The sequence below is a fragment of the Xiphias gladius genome, chromosome 10 (genome assembly GCF_016859285.1).
Source record: "Xiphias gladius isolate SHS-SW01 ecotype Sanya breed wild chromosome 10, ASM1685928v1, whole genome shotgun sequence".
In the NCBI taxonomy this organism is placed as follows: domain Eukaryota; kingdom Metazoa; phylum Chordata; class Actinopteri; order Istiophoriformes; family Xiphiidae; genus Xiphias; species Xiphias gladius.
Window position 1 is genome coordinate 4595936 of NC_053409.1, and position 21780 is coordinate 4617715.

A 21780-nucleotide genomic window follows, 5' to 3' on the forward strand; every position below is an offset into this window, starting at 1 on the left:
AATTTTCTTAAATTTACAGCACATTTTTGATGCAACAATGTCATGAGAAAATTCAAGAAATGAATGACTAGATAATGTTTGGAATCATATAATTAAATTTTGTTGATTAACCATGCAGGTTAGATGCAGTGATCATAGCCTGGAAGAGACAGAATGTCATATCATATTTTATATTTTGTATGTCTAAGCATGCATACATCAGTTCATATTTGTACTATAGTAACAACTGTGTCAGTAGACTTTAACATGTCTTTGTATAGAAATGATGAATAAAAACAGTGTTGCTTTGTCGAAAACAACTGCATGTCGTTCCTGGCACACTGTGGTGCTTTGAGCCTTTCAATAATGTTAGGCTAGCTAACAGGCACGTAGTACTAGCCACTGGGCATACAGCTCTTTCTGTGTGTGTGTGTGTGCGTGCGTGCGTGCGTGCGTGCGTGTGTGTGTGTGTGTGTGTGCGTGTGTGTGTGTGTGTGTGTGTGTTTGAGAGAGAGAGAGAGAGAGAGAGGGAGACACAGACAGCCTGTCACTGGGGATGTTCTTGCACTGAATCCCTCTTGAATTCCCTCTTGGACCAACAGTCCACAGTGAGGAGTAACACCGATTCCTAAATGGATGCGATGTGGATGAGTGAGCGAACATCACATTGTTTGTTTGAGCGACATGGAGCTTGTTTGAAAAAACGCTTGCCCTGGCTCTATTTCAGCAAATGTTTTGCTCAATTGCTCGAACTCCAACCTATTTTCAGATCATATTTTAGATTTAAATCTATGAATTTAAACCTGATTAGTAGCTAGGTGCTAGCTAGATTGTAAAATAACTAATTTATTCTGACAGTATGAATCATTCTAGCTGGAAAAATAATTAAAAGTTGCTCATTTGAGAGGTAGAACTCACAAACGGAGCAAAAAGACATCTCATCCCCTCCTCTTACATGCCCGCAGGTTTACGCAGCTATCCTTATTAAGACAGTGCTTTGACTGGCATTCATTGTGGACAGCCTAACCCTAACCTTGAGAATAACTAATTTATTCCCAACCCTAACCTTAACATAACTTCATTTCACACCTTACCTTTAACCCTATCAGGAACTCAGAAATTACTTTTTGACTTATTAGGACCAGGTTTTAGTCCCCATGAGAACTCCTGACAAGGTCTGTGTTTATACCAGAATAGGTCCCAAAGAGATATCAAAAACACACGCACACACACACACACACACACACACACACACACACACACACACACACACACACACACACACACACACACACACACACACACACACACAAACACAAACACACAGAGCTGTGTAATAATTGCCAGGCTTGCAGCCATACCATACATTGCAGGGTGTATACTGAAAAGCAGTTCCACAGTAAAGCATGGGGTCTTTACACCTCCCCCTGTGCTGTGTATTTGTGCGTGTGTGTCTGATTGTGAGCGAGAGAGAGTCTGCCAAAGAGGGAGCACAACAGAGAGGGAGCACAATGAACAGATAGGTCGAGAGCGCATAAAAAAAGGCAAAATGATTGATAGTGGTGCTATTTGCTCCTTCACAGTCCAAGTTAAAAGCCAGCTGTCTGTTGGTACAACGGCAAGAAGCAGACAACATCAAAACTTCTCATCGAGACAAACAAAACAGGCTCCTGTTCACACTGTATGCCACCTGACCGAAAAACAGCCCTTTCATTCCACCTATTCAATGGATTTGGTAGTGTTTTGGCATGCCATAATGATAGGGTACCAAAGGTAAGCTATTATTCAAAAGCATTTTCCATCATATTTAATTCCCATATTCAAAATATTCAACATTATGCAAAAAGTGTTGTCTATTAGGAGCATCGTATTTCACATTCAAATACTGGCCTTAATGCAAAAGATGTCAGCTGTTTTTGAAATAGTGGAATTCTATATGCCACTGTTGATTTGAGGGTGACCTTTTGAACCTTTTCATTTGCTCCAAATCCCACCTCCCCGTAACACAATTTCACGTAAAACTGGCTGCTGTTGCTGAAATGTAAACCCCCCAAATCCAGTAAACAGCAGGGTAGAGCTATTAGCAGCATCCAGGACTGGCTTCCACACAGTGGATGTGTTAGTCATGAATTGGGCTTTTTTTTTTTTTTTAAATGTAACCTGTGACCTCACAAAATAATTTAATTAATTAATGGTATGATATACTCACTGTTTAATGCATTCTTTACAGTTTTACAATTGTGTTTCAGGATTTGGAAAGGCTAAAAAAGACGCCACCCATTAGAACTCTTTAAATGCTCGTTATCACTCTTACTACAGCTCGTAACACACCTCTCCCACATTATTACTTGTGATAGTATGATAACTACAGTTTTGACAAGTACTGAATTAAGGCATCTTTAATTGCAATAAATTGAAAGTGTAGGGGATGTAACATTACTTTTTTGGAAGTTTACACTTAGTCATTTGTGATATTTGTTCTTCTCTCATTGACTTTTGTGAGCACTTCATGCTAACCATGAAGACTCCCCAATCATTTAAGTTTCTTGATGTAATGAACCCTTCCTTTTATCCATGGGCAGACTTTTCCCCTCTCTTCCTCCCTCCTTCCCTCCCTCCCTCCCTCCCTCCTTCTCTCCTTCCTTCTACATGCCTGCCTGCCTCTCTCCCTCACATCTTTCTTTCTCTGCTAGCTCCATCTCAAAGCCAAGCTTTAATTTTGATCAGCGATGAAATGATTGCTCTCTTCTTTCAATTTTTCTTTTCTCCCCCTCTCTCCCTACAGCAGTTGTCATAGAAACAGAGACGTGTGTGTGTGTGTGTGTGTGTGTGTGTGTGTGTGTGTGTGTGTGTGTGTGTGTGTGTGTGTGTGTGTGTGTGTGAGTGAGTGTCTGTGTTCCAGTCGATCCCCTCAGTGGAGAGATTTATCACCCAGACTAAGCCAGGAAAGTGTGTGTGTATGTTTGTGTGTGTGATGGCCAAATGTGTGCTTGTCTGTCTACTTTCGTAGCTTCCCTCTTACACACCTCTATCTTCTTCTGTATTTACACATATGACAGTATTTTAGGGAATGCGTTTTCCATTTTTATGTTATTATCTGTGTGCGCCTAACAGTGTGTGTTATAGGTCCCCTGTCCCCTCATCAACTCCCTATCACACACACTCACACTCTCAACCTAGCTGGCTGAATGGCTTTAGATGGAGTGTTTTTGGTGGCTTAGGCCGGCCACAACTCTAATCCTCCACACTCATACAAACACAAACACTCACTTGCACACATACAAAAAGTCACAGGTCTCACCACTATCAGCCTGGGCTGAGGTAGTGCATGCATGAGTGTGTGTCTCTGTGTGTGTGCGTTTGAGGAAGGGATTGCACAGAGACACCAGAGAGGGAATGAGCGAAACTAACCCAATTTCCTGCTCCATTTCCTTTTCATGCGGCGGGCGCGTCCCATTCCATGGTGGGCTGGGTTGAACACCATCCATTCTACAGCCTGGGGTCACGCCTTTTACCTCAAAGTCACACTCAGGAGAGGGAGGGAGCACTGTAAATAAATCATTTGCCCTAGCTTAAAATTACACATGAAATTGCTATTTTGAGTGGAATTGAAGTTCACCAAAAATTCCACGCTGTCTCTGATTAGAACACTGCTGGTTGATAAGTAATGAAATGCAATTAATAAATATAAAATAAAGTAAATAAAACTTTATGTATAAAATAAATAAATATTCCATAAAGCATTTTTCAATGGACAGGAAAATTCAACTGAATATACATTATTAAGGGGTGAGCAATATCGATCAAATCTGTTTGGTTTCAACATTTGTAACTAAAGTTAAGAGTACTGAAAGTCTTGATTCAGAACCTATTGATAAATTATCGATATTATATGCATGAATGTTTACCTGAGAAATACTGAACCCTAGAGCTAAGGTGATGGGCTAGATCCTTTTGGTCACTCTGTTGGTCCACAGAAACAGGCTAGTCACTTGTAATTGTAGAGTGACATTTAAGAGTGGTGCTCATGAATGACACAACTCATAAATTATTGTCAGCCGAATACAGACAATGGCTTGAATTAATTAACATAAACAATAATTTTCTACAGTTGATATAATACATCCTAGTGACTGGATCCATAACAGAATCAGCTATCAAAAGCTGACATTTAAATTTTTGTTTAATTGCTACCGTATTATAAACAGTAAATCTCTGATGACAGACAACTTTATATTTTCTCACAGTCACATCATCCAACCACTCAGAAAACCACTCAGCAATACATTTACATACACTGTTTGAAAAATAAGCCTTAATAGAGAGAATGGTCAGATATCAATCCAATAATAACTTTGAAACACTACTGCCATAGTGAACATACAGAGCTTATCAAATGGCAAGAAAAAAAATTATCCATTATTATTTTTTTGTTTCTTTCCATTGATTCCTGAGCTGTCACCAGACCTATAGCAACGCTGTCCTCAAATTTTTTCAGTTTTTTAATCACCTTTGTGTAGCTCCTGCACTGTCATGCATTGCATGTAAAAATTCATATCAATGTCACCTATAACAAAGTGATTTTAGGTCTGTACAGTATGTTGCCTTTTTTCAGTGAGGACATACTACATATTCAACACATGTTAGAGATGATTACTGTATATAGTATGCAACTGGGACACAGCTTGTGTTTGGAAATCTTGAAATATCCAGATAACATGTTGAACAAAATCTTTACAACCAAGGTGGGAATGTGTTTTGACAGGGATCACTGTTTGTGTATGTACATGGTAATAAGTGCAAACCAGATATCGATTTATGTACACTCATTTGTACAGAATAAGTTAGTAAAACTCTTACTTGTTATTTGACATTTTTTGTCAAGTTCCATATGACAACACCCAATGCCGGTCTACTGGTAGCAACAGCGCATAAAAGCACACATACATACACACTCACAGAGTCACACAAAATCCCTGAGTTGTCTTGACCTAATTGAAGCCCAGCGGTCTGCCCCAGGTCATTCTCTTATGCCTCCCTTATTTTAATGAGATTTTTAATTAGCATGTTAATTGCCTAACATGATCAGCAGGGTGACTAGCTAGCATGCTAGCTGCTGTTGGCATCCAGCTGGGCAATAACGCTGTGGCTTTCCACCCTGCTGAACAAAACTGTGCTAAACTAAGCTTTGCTAGGCTGGTCTGGAGAGGAAATGGTGTTGAAGAAAACAAGTACTTATTTTACACAGTCTTATGCTGCATTAATGGTGGAGGCAGAGCTCTAGATTCAGTTAATTACCAGTTCATTCAAATGGGTTTCCATTCTCAGACTCTCAGCTGATATACTGATTTCTTATTATTAAACAGGATTAGGTGGTTACAAAGACAGTTGGCTAATATCAGCAACAGAACCATTAACATATACCTGTACAACTACAAACATAATTACACACACACATATACTGTAGAATGGCTGCCTATGCATAAATAGATTGTTTAATATGACAAGTTTTGAATCCTGTTTTACAGTCCTAGATATTTTGCCATATATAGAAGAATCCAGGTTGAAGGCAAAAGTAGAAAAGCCACCATTACTGTGGTTGTATCTCGTTTGAAAACTCGAGCAATAACATTGTAATCTATGCAATAGATTTTACTTTTAACAGCTTTTGCTGAATACTAAATAAATACTTACGTGTCCACAGCTTTTTCATGAAATATGTCTAGGATGTCCTGTCCTATATTTGTTGCATTTCAAAAATATTGTCATAAAATGTTACCAAAATAAAGGTTAGAAAGGTTAGAATCTAAAATACTGAAAACTTTTCAGCAAAGTTTGGTCCAGTTTCTTTATGTTAGAGACTCTAACTTGCTAGATGTTGTTTTCTTCACCAATTTGTCTGTAATTTTGTGTGTCTTTTGTTGTGGTGCTGGGTAGGAAGCATACAGTGGGCTAAGCAGGTGTTTTACTGAAAAATATCTGCCAGCTATGTATGGAAATGATGTTGATGAGAGCAGAGTTTGTAGGCTAGAAAAACAAAGCAAAGAGCTAAAAGATGTTAACATACTCCATAGAACTAAGGGAAAGTGCAGCGTTTGGTGATAATTCTCTGTGCGTTCATCCATGTATGAGCAGCATCTTTCATATTTTACTATCTTACTATCTCTATCATATTATACTTTCATTGTCAGGGAAAAGGCTATTGATTAGTGCAGCTTTAAATAACTTTAAATATTAGTAAAGCATGCTAACAAAGAAACTTTATTTTGTTAACTGTAGTTCACACTAAGAGGGAAGTTAAGTTGTTGATAATGACCATTACCATAGCTGAATTTGGCTCTTGAAACTATGGCAGTACATAAAGAAATGTCATGGCTGTAAAGAAGGAAGAAAATAAAAGAGAAGCAATGGTATTTTTTTAGGTATACATTTAAAGAGAGAAGATAAGGTGAGTCAAAGAGAATGTATAGGTGAGCGTCTGTCTTCCTCTGTCATGTCATTCCGTTAACTTTACTCTAGCAAGAACTCAAGGCTGTGCGGATATGAGGCTTACCTTTGTAATTTACCACTGCCGGTGTCGGCTTCTTTATTGAGTCTGGCCTTCGCTAACAGACGTAGACACAGAGGAGGCTTTGATTCAGCCTTGGAATGTTCTTGCTTGTATGAATCATTCCTTGTATCTCATATCTCCTTTTGTTGTTCTGTCCTCTTCCCTTATCTCTCTCTCCCCCCCTCTCTTCCATACCTCTCTTATCATTTCTCTCCCTGGCTGCCCAGCTGCTCCCTTTCATTCTTATTCCTCCATCATAATTCTTTTCTCTACCTCTCCTCTTGTCTTTCTTCCCCTCCTTTTAATCACCCCAATTTTACTCTCCCTCGATCTCTTTCTCCCTCACTGTCCTCTCCAGTCAGATCTACTGTATAGAGAATGCCCATGGCCAGCTGGTGCGTGACCTGGACTTCAACCCCAACCGCCAGTACTACCTGGCCAGCTGCGGAGACGACTGCAAGGTCAAGTTCTGGGATGTCCGCAATGTCCAGGAGCCTGTCAAGACCCTGGAGGAGCACTCACACTGGTCAGTGAATGTGGCAATGCACTGCCCTTAAACCAAAGGACCTGAAACAAGTTCCTGTGTCATCATCTTTGATCAGTAGGGGTTTTAAATGCAGATGCCACTGAGCCCTCTGATAGCCAATTATATTTGCTGGTTTTCTGTATTGTAGTAAACGGGCTGCACTTATATAGTGCTTTTCTAGTCTTATTGACCACTCAAAGCATCGTACACTACTGCCACATTAACCCATTCACACACACATACAGCGCTTTTCTATACAAACAGCGCTTTCTGTACACACACTCTTTCTCACACCGATGACACATGGGAGGCAATTTGGGGTTCAGTATCTTGCCGTAGGACACTTCAACATGCAGACTGGAGGAGATGGGGAACGAACCACCGACCTTCCACTTAGTGGAAAACCCGCTCTACCTCCTGAGCAACACTGCTCAGATGTATAGAGACCGTTATCCAAGTCTGTCTAGGTTCCTTAGGCCCTTAGTTCCAGTGAAGAGAAATCTTTATGCTCCATAGAGTTCACCAGTCTGACCCCTTAAAGCTTTGCGCTTGGGTTGGGCTCAATTATCGTGTTGGATTATTTTTGAATGTAATTGAAATTCTCATGCTCTGACCCTGCTAGTCATCTGTGGCAATGTAGGTCATGTGTTGCAAGTAGATATGCAATGCCCACTGGCAAGCAGAAAGAGAGACAGCCAAGCCAATGTGTTGCCTTAGCTTGGTGAGCCAACAGTCAGTAATAGAGGAAATAAATCAAAACTTGCAAAAGGGGAGCTTCTTACAATCCCCATTGATTCAGGACAGGTCATTGCATTGTGGAACCATTATGACTTTGTTGTGAGAACAGAGAAAAATTTCCAATCTTCCTCCACAACTCCTGGTCTTAAAGAGCATCATGATTGTGCCTGTACAAAGTTCTGTTCAGGATTGTAACTGCATGGACTTTTGTCAAGTTTAGTTTGGAAGGACTTTTTAAGTTTTTTGTAGCCATACTTATCTGGTCAACCTAATATTGGAAAAAGGCAAAAGATGTATTATTTTGCAGTGCTATAGTGTTATATGCTGATAGTTGACTGCAATGTGTGTATTGCCCATAAACCTATGGGTTATCAGCTCCACCGTACCGCAGCTCACTCTTGCATACTGTGTTATTTTAGGCATCTGATTAATGCTGCTGTTGCTAAATGGGAGCAAATCCCTGCAGCCACTTGTTGAAATCCTTCCTAGAAATTGGAGGCTGTTATAGACACGTAAGGTATTAGTGTCTATGGTTTTTGAACATGTTTAACTATGACATATGGGTGTGATGTCCTGGTGTCAGAATATTTTGTTCAGTTGTCCACATACTTTTGCCCATGTAGTGCATCTGTTACATTTAAAAAAAATTAAATTTCCAACAAAATCTCTTCTGAGAAACAATATCCCGAGTACTCTGAATAATCCATCCAAGCCCTCACAGAAAATAATTTTCTTTGGAACTACCGAAGAAATGTTCCATATGAAAACAGTTCACAGTGTGTTGTGTGAAATATCTAGAGTAACAGAGTCACTGATTCTAGAAAGGGGTTTTGCTGGTTAATTTTTAAAAATGTAATTTTAAAATGCTGTGAACATCACTAATGAAAATCCAAACAACTCTACTGTTTTAGGGGGGTGTAGAAATCTCCGTGGCACATATCACAAAACCAGACAAATCAAATCAAATCTGTCGAAATTACCAGATGCCACTAGAGTTAAGTGAGAAAATATGCTGTAAGAGTAGACGTGATGGATATTAGATATATAAATCTTTTTCAGATTTTAGTTTCTAGACACTCTGATTTTGTCATATTGACCAGTAGTCCTTCAAACACCAAAGTTTTCCCAGCCCACTTATATTGTTTGGAAACTCAAGTCTAAACTTTTAGGGGGAATGGGGGGAATTACTGGATGATGTAACATTTTATCTTAAACTTTTATTGTTGTATAGGGTATACATTGACAAAAAATATTGCTAAACCATTTATCTTTGCATTAAAATTTGACTATTTGAATGTAAAAAATAAATGTATTTGCATAATGGACAGAACGCCTCTTGCATAGCTTTAATGGATAATTCAGGCACATCCAGGGAAACGCACTAATGATATGACATGACATGATGAATCTGTTGACTGTTGATTGGTTTCTAGTTTTATTAATGGCTTTATCTCCTAACTAATGAAATGCACTAAGTACTGCTGGTGCAATAAAAAGTAGTAATACGGTAATTACTAATTAAATAGGCAGCTCCTCATTTTGTCAGTAAGAATTGAATCTCTGTGGCTCAAACGCAATCCAGTCCTGCTCTGGGTTGTCTTCTGTGAAGCGTCAGGCAGTGCTAAGAGCTGGATGGAGTGTACTGCAGAAGCGTGTATACATGGAAGACGCACTCTCTCTACTCTGTGAGCTGAATAGATGATCAGTGTGTCTGCGAGCCAAACTTGGCTACCGCTGCAGCACACCAATCCTCACCTGATAAAGGCAGACACACACACACACAAACACACACACACACACACACAATCACTCTCTCTCACAGACACAAAGGCACATATACAAGCATATGCATACACACACTAGAGTGGGTGTTATCTCCAGAAGAAATATAGACTTGGCAAACATATCCATAACTGTAGATAGCTGAAGATAGCAGATAGGTGTGTGTGTGTGTGTGTGTGTGTGTGTGTGTGTGTGTGTGTGTGTGTGTGTGTGTGTGTGTGTGTGTGTGTGTGTTTTTATCTCTGTGTGTAGCTATGTGCATTTTTGTGCATTCAAGCGTTTCTATAATGCAAATACATTATGTCTGTGTGTATTTGCCCTGTGTGTACACTTATCTTTAGTGTGATGCATATATGTGTGAGTGTTTCCCTGTGTGTGTGTCTGTGTGTGTGTGTGTGTGTGTGTGTGTGTGTGTGTGTGTGTGTGTGTGTGTGTGTGTGTGTGTGTGTGTGTGTGTGTGTGTGTGTGTGTGTGTGTGTGTGAGTGCGTGCGTGTGTGTGTGCGTGTGTTGTGCGTGCTTATTTTTCAGAACACAGCCAGTATATGGCCTCAGGGCTGCTGGGGGTATTAGGGACTATTTTTTAGCAGGGAAGCGGATTAGAGGAGCGCAGGGAACGGCGTGGCCAAGGCTGATTTTCTGTCAACAGCCTCAGTTATCCCTCAATCCTTCCCTGTGAGGGAACTGGGACTGCACTCTGAGCTATGCCCGGGGCTCACAGAGAGGGAGTGACATAGACGAACACAAAGAGAGAGAGAAAAAGAGGATGAAAACGAGCAAGAGAGGGAGACAGAGTTGACAATCAGAAAAATAGAAATAGGGGGAAAAAATAGAGAGAGAAAGGGAAGAAAGTTGAGAAACAATTGGATTGAAAAGTGAAACTGAGCAACTAATAAAATGATAATTTTGATAATGATCAGCAACTCGTGAACTAAGCCCAAATATATACTGCAAGGCACCAAATTCCCGTTACTTGCATCTGAATACACACCACAATAGGCATATTTTGCTGTAATTCCCACTGTGAGAATGCTACATTTCTGCATTATTTGTGTGGGCACGAGTTTGTGAAAGCAAGAAAGACACAAGCAGTTTCTCTGCCCATACATACAGAGTCAACATATACTGTGTGTATAAATGGTTTTACACACTCACTTTAGTAATATCACTGCATTAAGGACTGGATTATTACTGGTTTCTTCATCCACATTTTTTGGAACAATGGAAGATGTCAGCAGACTTCATGTCTGAATGTAAAATATGCCACACTTTCCCACATTGCTGCATTAAATTCTGAATGCATGTCTGGTGATGTGTGTTTTCATCCCAGGGTGTGGAGTGTGCGCTACAACCACAGCCATGACCAGTTGGTGTTGACAGCCAGCAGTGACAGCCGCCTCATCCTCTCCAATATGGTGTCCATCTCCTCAGAGCCATTTGGACACTTAGTGGATGACGAGGAGCTAAGTGAGGGGGAGGACAACCACCAGGACGACAAGTAAGAGCAACTCAGGCTAATTAAAAAAGGAAATGCTTCACAGCAATCTAAAAATCGGTATTAATGGTTTTTATTCACGTATAGTGTGATTGACGTTAGTAAGACAGTGGCTTTAAATGAAAAAAGCAGTTAATTACAGCTTGATTTTAGTTTTGTAGCTGTGATGAAGCTCTTCTATCAGTGATGGTCAGAACTTGAAAATAAAACCAAAGTTTTAATAAACCATAGCTTTCTTTAAGTAAAGTAAGGAACATGTGAATTTATCCCAATTAGAGGATTGCTCTTGCCATCACAGGTTTCCTCTCATCACTAGTGACTCCTCACCCACAATAGAGTGTTAACAGTTAAATCAATACTCCATAACATTTTCATGAAAATAAATCAAAAATATTACCTGAGACGAATCTGTGGTGCACATAAAGTTATGCATCTTACTTTTTAGTCATTTGGAATGAACAAATTAACTTGGCTTGAGTGCCACCCAGTTACTAATGATGTTTAGGACATCACTTCGAAAAAGTAAGAACGTTTAAGATGTTCACTTCAATTCAGTTCCAAAATATCAGCAATAAAACACTGTAAGCTTTGTTAAATCTTTACAAATGCAGGTCAGTGGGTGCTAAGGTGCATCTTTCCAGGTACAGTTAGGTACATAAATATTTGGACAGTGACTCAATTGCAGTCTAGACTTTCAGCTTTAATTCAAGGGGTTTAACAAAAATATTGCATTAACCACTTAGTAATTACAGCCAAAACAAACCTATCAGACAGATGGCAGAAGCTTTAGGGGTGGCAAAATCAACAATTTGGTACGTTCTTAAAAGGAAGGAATGCACTGGCGAGCTCAGCAAAACCAAAAGGCCTGGAAAACAATGGAAGACAACTAAAGTGGATGATCGCAGAATTCTTTCCTTGGTGAAGAAAAACCCCTTTACAACATGTAGCCAGGTCAAGAACACTTGAGGAGGTAGACGTATCATTGTCAAAGTCTACAATCGAGAGACGCCTTCATGAATTTAATTCTAATAAACTGACAACTGAGTGTAATTTTAAATTGAGTGGTATAGCTCCACTGCCAATTATTAATGTTTGTAACCAGTATAAACCATCCTTTACTGCCCCTCCTTTTAAACACTAACAGGGATGTGATTTAATTTTTTTGGATGCTTTTTTAAAATCCTGATCTATCAATTATCTTAATCACCTTTTATTGTATTGGGACAGTGATATTCTTTCTTCAGTTTTGATTCTATATTATAATTCAGATGTGGAATCATATTACTGTGTTAGGCACAGACAGTCAGCTACCATCATATTATTCCCATTTAGTTTTTTTTTTTTTTTTTTTTTTTAGGTATACTGCACCTGTGCATTTTTGGAGTGCTACAAGGAGCCTAATAAAACAAACTGAGATTCTAAAGCATGTACAAAAAATGCTGCATATTTTTCAAGTGTTCATTTGATATCAGTCCTCCTAAGATTAAAGCTGACTGCCTCAACCTTCACGTTCACATGCTTTGACAATCAGAATGATAAAAGTAAAGGTAAAACATTAAAAATAAGTTACCGTCAAAATACTTAAGGAGTTTCTCACTATAGCATTTAGAGTTGATTTTAAAATTGCAGGGATATAAACTGTAATGGTTCCATCAGTGCTTTACAAGTCTGACACTGTCCTCCATCCATTATGGTCCCATTCCCCCTCTCATCCATAACTACCAGCTTTTACACTCAATGACTGACTCCCATCCACAGTTATCAACTCTTCTTCCTAATCACCAGCACTGAGCTTTAGTTTTAACCCTTCCACTATAGTTATCGACCCCTTTTGTATGCACAGTATGTGTCTACTCCACAGTACCTGAACGCTACATACTGACGTCCTCCACTGCTTGGACTGTTTTCTGACTTGCTTTTAAAATTCAACAATTCAGTCAAATTTAGGATGATTATTTTTAAGGAGCACAAGCAAAGCAGGCTTAAAGTTTTGTTCTTCTTAAAAGGATTTTGTTTTTTTTCCCCGTTTGGCCTGTTTGTCAATTTAATCATGTAGTGATGTTAATGTACAGATTTGTCAGCATTCATTAGAAAAACCAACATGAAGTGTCTTAGTAAGGTGTTATTCCAACACAGAGGCTCCATGACACCTTCACTTGTCTTTGGGATTGATTCTGCAAATTCTGTGGAACTGTAGTTGAGGAATGAACGGTATTCTTCCAAAAAATATTGTTTGGTGTTGTTGCTGTAGCTGTGTCTTAAAATTAGTGTTATTTTTAGATTTAACTCTGGACTTTTTAATCTCATCTGAGTCAGAGAAAACCATAAACATTTTAGTCTAGTTTTAGTCGATGAAAACACTTGACATTTTAGTCTTTTCGTAGTCATCAGAAAATGTTGTTAAAATTTTTGTCTAGTTTTAGTCAAGATGAAGAATGAGCATTGTAGTCAAACTTCAGCAAACTGTTTTAAAGTAAGATTCCATCAAGCTGATTTTAATTTTAAAAGAAAATCAAAACGAAAATAAGCCACAAAACATGTCACAAAATGAAGGTTGTATGATTAAGAATGTAGCTTTGCAGAGAGGGTGTCTGGACTGATGTTATTAATTCAAGCAGTATGTCCTGATGTGAAAAAACAATGAAGTCTGGAAGGATGGAACAACATTTGCAAATCTAGTGCACTCCAACAATGAGTCAGCCATTGCTGTGATCTTGGCTTTCTGTTTGATAACACAAACCCTGAGTATCCAGAAAAAAGAAAACTATTCACAATCAAAGGTACCCTGTACAACAGCCCTGCAATAAATCCTACAGTTATAATGCTCAGTTTTGAGACTGTGCCAGAAAGGTGTTGATTTTATTGTGTAATTTTGTGTTGTACTAGATTTTGTTAAAAAGTAAGTGTTTATACTAGTTTGTACACTACCATTTAAATAATTTCATAAAGAGAATATTTGGAACCTCTTTGCAAACAGTGCAAGCTTAGTACTAGACAGCTAACTACTGCCCAACAGACTTTACTCAAGAGCAAAACCAATCTTCTACATTTCTGCATCTTAATAACCAATAGATAAATAGATTACATTTAGCTGTCAAAGACCCATTTAAATTCAACAGGACCCAACAATCAAATGCGTATGGCAATTAAGTTGCTCGGGCTAAACCTCCATCTCTAGGCAATGTAGCAATGTCCCATTGTGAGAAGCTAATAGACGGGTACTCGTTTACAAAAAAATTTAGACAGTATTTAGAAATAAAGCTCCTTGATGGAAGCCTGTGAAATGACTGTTTAGAGGTGTATTTGTATGCGACATACATCTTTGCATTGTAGACGTTTTTTAACCACATGCCACGTTTGATAGACAACTTTTGCCAATATGATACATACGGTATTCCAGTGAGAAAGGGCAGCTAGTAGCGGTGATATTGCTAAATGAGGCTATCCACAATTTTAGCTTCACCAGTGGGTGTCCAAAAACATCAACTGAAAGCAAGGGTTGAATTTAAAGTAGTATAAATAAACTAACATTGTCATGCTATTTCCCTGCTGCACAAGTTAAGAGCACTGTTGCACTCAGTCAGGTTATCATATTTGAAACATTAGCATGCATGAAAATCCCGCACTTTCCTCAAAATATACCAGACATTGAATATAGCCCTGGTTAATGCAGAAATTCATATTAGAGATGACTACATTGTAACCAGCCAGAGCTTTAGGATTTATTCAGAATTACTCATCAGCGACACAGGATTATAAAAACAAACTCTGTATGCCTGTTCATAATTTTCAGGAAAATTATAAGCATTAGAACATGACACATTTTCCATCCAAAGTCATCAGTTTGCTCCATCAGCTGTCACCGATTCCCAAACTGAAACTCAAATGTATGTCAAACGCAGAGCCTTAGCAATATTCATTAAACAACATATCATAACCTTAAACACACAGTAACAATGTGAGCTGTCTTACCTAAAAACTGGAGGTTATCCCTGCACTTTCAGTTTAAAACCATTCACAGCCTTCATAAAATCCAGAGCTCTGAACACAAGCTGCTGCTAACAGCTAATACTGCTCTTTGAGCTAACAGGCAGGTTCAGGTAATGAACATTTTCCACTTGTTTTCCATTCTACTTTTGCAATCTGTGCAGTTTTAGGTTCGAAAGCGCTCAGTCATTTTGGGTCGCTTTCTGTCATGCACCTGTGTATACATCTCACTGATGACGTTACACCATTGCCTTCAGTAGTTAGCTTAATATCTCTTTCAAAGTAACATAACATTATTTAACATCTTAATGCTACCTCAAATTCTGTGTGATCATCTTTGTCATGGGAAAAAAAGGTTGCTGATGAATATACATGTATTTCATCCCAATTTTCGTTAAAAAAAATTAACACTACTTAAAACACCTCTCTGAAATCTCCCATAGGTGTCCAGTTAGGTTGAGATCTGGTGACTGTGAAGGCCATAACATATGATTCACATCATTTCCATACTCATGAAACCTTTCAGTGAGCATTCGTGCCTTTTATGTAGGCACGTGTATTTGTTAAAGTCAAACTGAAATTTCAATTCTGTAAATTTATACATAAAAAAAATACAAACTATAATGATGCAGTAGGTATTGTGTATTTATATTTTTTTAATTTTTCAAAAGAAAAAATTAAGAAAAAACTTATTTGAACATCATCATCTAAACATCAAGACCCTTGGTTGGAGGTAGCTGCTGACAGACCTCTGAGGGGCCGGTTTATGAACACTGATACAAGACATTTTCCCCCCTTTTTTAAAAAGCCCGCATAATGTTGGTTGTTTAGTTGTTAGCAATTTAAGACATTGTTTCTTTTTCAACCATTAACATTTGGGACCACCTATCATGCTGTATGTTATCATGTTATATTTCCTCTGATAGTAGGAAGTGGAGCTTCAGTTAATGTTCACATCAAACATCAGAATGGGGAAAAAACATGATCTCAGTGACTTTAACAGTGGCATGATGTTTGGTGCCAGAATGGCCAGACTGTTTAGACCTAATACAAAGGCTGCAGTAACTCAGATAACCACTCCTTACAACTGTGTTGAGCAGAATAGGCATCTCAGAATGTACAACTGTCCAATGACATAATCCCAAAAAACCTTGCAATCCTTCAGGATCTTTTCTCCCACAATGAAATGAGTAGTGCACTTGGAGTGTTTTTAGTTTAGGCTGCAACACAGAGGGAGCAGCTACTATCTGTGTGAAATTGTTAATGTGTAAAATAAATCCAAATATGTATGTCACTGATTTCCTCAGGACTACTTATAGCAGTGGGTTTGAGAGAAATTCAGGATAGCAATATTGCTAGATCAAAATTCTAAAATTTTATTTATAGTCACATTGTTGTAGCAGTGGGAGAACTGTCTCAGTACTGGGAAGGCTGCTGTTTGTGTTCTGAATCTAGGGAGAAACAGTGAATAAACAAAGTAAATATTCTCCAGTCCTCAGCAGATGCTGGTGTGTTTGGTCTGTCCACAACACAAGGGAGACAAACCTATACAAACAGAGGTTGCGTGTTTGTGAGCGCATGTGTGTGTGTGAGTAATGATCCCTCACTCCACCAAAATATCTAAGTCTGTTTATTTTAAAAAACTCTTAAATGTACCCTGTGAAGGTTTTGACCACTACTAGTACTATGGAATACTATTTTTACACCAGGGTCCTCGTTTTGTTTGTTTGTTTGTTTTTTTTAGTTTTTTTTATTTGTATACGCATCCACTCAGGCACGCAGGCGGCGCAATACACATTGCCCTCACCGCTTCACGCTATTCCACTGATTGACAGTTGGTGGTGGTAACAGACAAAGAAATGCAGCAAAGCATCCTCAAAGGCAGTGAAGAAGACTGCAAGCTACTGAACATGACTGTAAACAATGAGGGTTTCACATTATTTCTCTCCATTCTCATAACTCTATGTTATGTTATGAGGAATGAAATACATTCAGCATGTTTGTTAGACCTCCTCTATATGATGGCAGGCTATTCATTCTACCTTCAAGTGTGACCATTCAGCTACAAACACTTCAACCTTCAGACACGGAACAACAGCATGCTTTGTTTTCACAATTAACACTGGTTGTATGGTGAAAACAACAAGACACAGGCAATTGTGTCATTAAACTTCTGTATTAAATATTAGTTAGCCAATTTAGTATCTCCAGGTCCTCCATACATTGGTGGTCATGAAACATAGAGACCTGCATGATTTGTAGAATGATTCACCAAACATTAAGTTGTCTAGAAATAAGTCTGCAAGATGTGAAGCATTCCTCTTCCATGTTCCACAGCTCACCTCTTTGTGTTATGTTTGTGTGTACATGTGATCCAGGGGTAAGGAGCCCCTAAAGGACAGTGTGGTGTCCACCTTTGAGGAGCATGAGGACAGTGTGTATGCGGCAGAGTGGTCATCAGCTGACCCCTGGCTCTTTGCCTCACTCAGTTATGATGGACGCCTCGTCATCAACAGGGTCCCTCGTGCCCTCAAATATCGCATCCTGCTCTGAGATGGAAGGGAGGGACAGGTAATCTGAATGTGTTTTTGTGTGTTTGTACAGTATGAGACCAAAAGAAGAGAGGACAACACATCTGTGCACATCCATTGCTACAAACAGCTACCTTTAGTCATTCCATTATAACTTGGTAGAGTGTGCTTCCTAAGGCTCTGCAAACTGAATATTGAGGCACCAATGGCAAAGAGTATGTGTGATGTAAATATACTGTAGTACATATGTTCTATTGAACTCTGTAAACAAATATCTGTTCTGAATATCCCAATTAAAGTAATAAAAAAGACTCCTGAATAAAACTCTGACATGGTGTGCTTCTTGAATGTTACATATAACCTCAGAAGAACATAAATATTTAAAGAAAAATGTAAAATTCTCTTCATCTTGGCCTTATTCCATAAAGCCTACTATGTCAGTCTCTGGAAATGAGGGACTATGTATAAAAATGACTGTAATTCCTAAACGGGTAATGCAATATATTTTTTAAAACCCTTGAACTAAAGCTGAAAGTCTAAACTTCAATCACATCTTAATGGCTTCGTTTCGAATCCATTGTGGTTGTGTCCTATCGTATTTGTTAGAGGGTGCTCAACTTTCTGTACCAGTATGTGTTTTCTTGTGGCTAGTGTTGTTGATTTTGCTACTGTTAGAACTGCAGTGTTTTAAGTTACAAAATGCTGGCATCTGAAGACACAATATTTGAGTAAAGTCAAATATGAAGAAGAAAGAACAACTCAAACCTTAATCCCAGTGGCTTGACCTTGCATTTTTCCTAGTTCTCAAGGATAATTCTGGTAATTTTCAGCCTGGGCCCTATTTTGCAAGTTTTAACTCTCATGGTGACCATGTTTAGCCTTGCAAATAACTATTTTCATCATCAATGAATATCACAAAAATGTCCGAAAATTGTCTAAGATTTCCCAGAGGTCTAATTGCCCGTTTCGTCAGTCCTAAACCCAAATATATTCAATATACATTGAGAAAGGCAGAAAATCCTACATTTGAGAGCCAGTGGATGTTTGGTATTAACAATTAATCAGTTATCAAAATTGTCCATTAATTTTTTGATTGATTAGCTGATTAACTGACTAATTGTTGTAGTGATTTTATTGGAAATGCTGCTCTCCAATGCATGCTTAAAGGCCAAAGCAAGGTACAGTTTTTAAATCTAGAAACCATTAAAACATACCAATATATGCATACGCCGCACATCTTGCCTGAGCAGCAGCACTTGATTTTTTTTTTTTAATCCTCAGTTATTCAGTGTGTAATGCAGCCTTTAATAGGACTGTAGATTTCTTCCGACCAGATGGAATAATAATACTTACTGTGGATTTTGTCTGCCTTCACCCTCGTTTTTTTTGTCTCTTCTTCCTTCTCCTCCTTTCTGATTCCCTCGCTCTTCACTCTTCTATCTCCTCACGTCCATATGCCCACGTCTCCCTCCCCCTCTTTCTCCGTACAGTGTGTGTTGAGGCTGGTTGATAGTGACAGTCCAAACCTCTGTTATGGCACACACCATTGACAGGCCTTTTAATTGCAGCCTGACTCTATAGATCACACATTCACAAGCCCACACACACACACACACACACACACACACACACACACACACACAGACACTAATGTCAAGGGAGGGGCACAGGCACTTCATAAACTATGGCATTTGGGGCAGACAGTGCTGTGGCTGAATACAGAGTATATTTGGCTATCTAATCAGAGAAGCTGCTCAAATACACACACACACACACACACACACACACACACACACACACAAACTTGTACTTCTATCTTTGTGAGGATACTCATTGACATAATGCATTCCCCAGCCCCTTACTCTAACATCAACCATCACAACTAAATGCCTAACCCCAACCTTTACCCTAACCTAAACCTAACTCTAATCTGAATCCCAAAACCAAGTCTTAACCCTCAAATAGCCCGAATCTTGCCCATCTTGAAACTTGTGATGCTTGTCTCACACACACACATGCACCAATCATTGTCTTCGATCTTCTAGGGCACTAGTGTGTAAAGAGATGTGAGGTTGGTAAGAATGTGTGCCAGAGTCTAATCTGAGATTGAGTATATGTCAGTGTATGTACCCATATATGTTGTATTAAAAGATAAATGTTTGATGAGAAAAAGCCGATTGACATTTCCCCATGTACAGAATATTAAGCAGCTGATATGAATGCAGCTTTATGAACAATCAGTCAATCCACCTACCAATAATAGCTGAGTACTTGCATGTGAATTGATGTAGGCACCTCCTCAGTATTCCTGAATCCTTGCCCAGGACAAATTACACTAAGTACGATCCACTGATAGTCAATTCAGAGATACGGACACGTTGGTGCTGACACTGTAAATACCCAGCACAATGAGCTGCATCCTTTTTGAGGCTTTAAAGGCTACAGTATTTTTCTGGCCAACAATAACACGTGACGGCAGCTGGTGCATGAATCAGAAAAACAAAGCAAGACCTTTCTGTCATCAACAAATATGGAATGAATTAATGATTTTATTATTGTGTCATTTACATGTCATTCACATTACCCACCAACACCTTGCAGCACAACTACACAGACATTTTTTTTTTTTTTGCCCACACACAATTTTAAACATATACAGGCAGCCACAGAATCCCACAGTGGGATTTAAATCAATACATACACATAGCCTCACATAAATCCAAACAAATGTAAACAAACATAAGAAAGACAATACCTGTATATACAGTATGAACCAACTAATCACACATTTATAACATATAATAAGCCTTTTTCATATCATGAATAATTAATTTATAGTAATTAAGATATAAAACTTTTATTGGTTGTATTCAATTAAAGTATTCAAGGTGTTCAATTAAAGCTCTATTCCCTAACCTAGTCAAAGCTGGATTTGTAACATTTGTTAAACAATATTTGACAAAATCATGATAAAAAGGCAAGAAGAAAATGAACAAATTTAATTTTCCACCTCATTAAAAGTTCTATGTGTAACATTCAGAGAACCCATGTTATTAACAACACTGGTGGCTGTTAAGTGAACTGCAATCAGCATCCTGTTGCTCACCCACGTGCGTGGCTCTCACTCTGTAGGTACGCATTAGCAAGCATCGTTGGCATCAGCCAAAGCAGTGAAGTGATGGTTGGACTGGGAAAGAAATTTAGCCCCGTATGGTGCTTGGATATTGCATTTTAAGGATTACTAGGAGAAGAAGAAGGAGCAGTCTACCCTTCCGTCGCTGGACCATGTGGAGTTTTGAATGGGATTAATTGGGACTGTAGACGAAAGAACAGCGGTGATGTAATGGTGAGTGCATGGAAGGAATGGCTACCAGCAGCGGTTTGACAACCTCGACTTATCCGCTGGAAAACACACGCGACATGCTCTCATGCACACCTTGAATGACAGGCACACAGAGATGTCAAGTAAAGAGACTGACAGGGATGATAAAAGCTTGAATGGATGTTTTGACTTTCCCACTGGCCCACTGATGCAGCGACCCACCGGAATCTGTCCCGGTACTCCTGAAGGCCAGTCGAACTACATGAAACTGAATGTGATTGACTGGCAACATGTTGATAGCTGAGGTACCTCAAGTTACACTATTATTATAGTTTGAATATAAACTATATTTTAGACTATAGTTGACTTTCTAGCGATGGTAGAGCGGTAAAACGAATTGTTGAGGTAGGTCTGGCTATGCAAGATTAAATGGTTTTTTGGAATAGGATTTGTAAAGCATATCATCATTGTGAGCTGATGTTGACCCAAGTTTTCCCCCCAACATCGGTCACATTCACATTTGGCCAGATAGGCTTCACTAGATAAATCCTTTTTTTGTTTATTTTGTTTACATGGAGTTCTTGTTGGAGTCTGTGTTGTGCTGGTAGCCGGTTGTTTGTTGACATTAGCGGACTCCATCTATAAGCTAACGTTAACTAGTGTTGCACACTGTTGGTGCTCTAGGGGAGCAGAAGAGGGGCATTAAGGCAAGGCACTCAGGAGCAAGTATAAACATCACATCCTTTGGATTTTCACAGAAAATTTGGCCCAAGTAATTTACATAGAAATCAGTCCACAGTTTGTTATAAGCAACTGAGAAAGTCACTTTTTTAAGTTACGTTACAATCCATTCACATGTTGGCAATAAAAAA

At 38.8% G+C, this 21780-nt stretch overlaps 1 protein-coding gene across 1 annotated transcript in view; it reads left to right on the forward strand.

Annotated features, from left to right (window-relative positions):
- eipr1 (EARP complex and GARP complex interacting protein 1) overlaps positions 1-17899 on the forward strand; it is a 71990-nt gene extending 54091 nt beyond the window's left edge. The window contains exons 7-9 of the mRNA XM_040137433.1: positions 6888-7055; positions 10904-11071; positions 17434-17899. Of these exons, the coding sequence (XP_039993367.1) occupies positions 6888-7055; positions 10904-11071; positions 17434-17608 (511 nt within the window). The 3' untranslated portion in view covers positions 17609-17899. The remainder of the gene's footprint in view (positions 1-6887; positions 7056-10903; positions 11072-17433) is intronic.
- The last annotated feature ends 3881 nt before the right edge of the window (positions 17900-21780 follow it).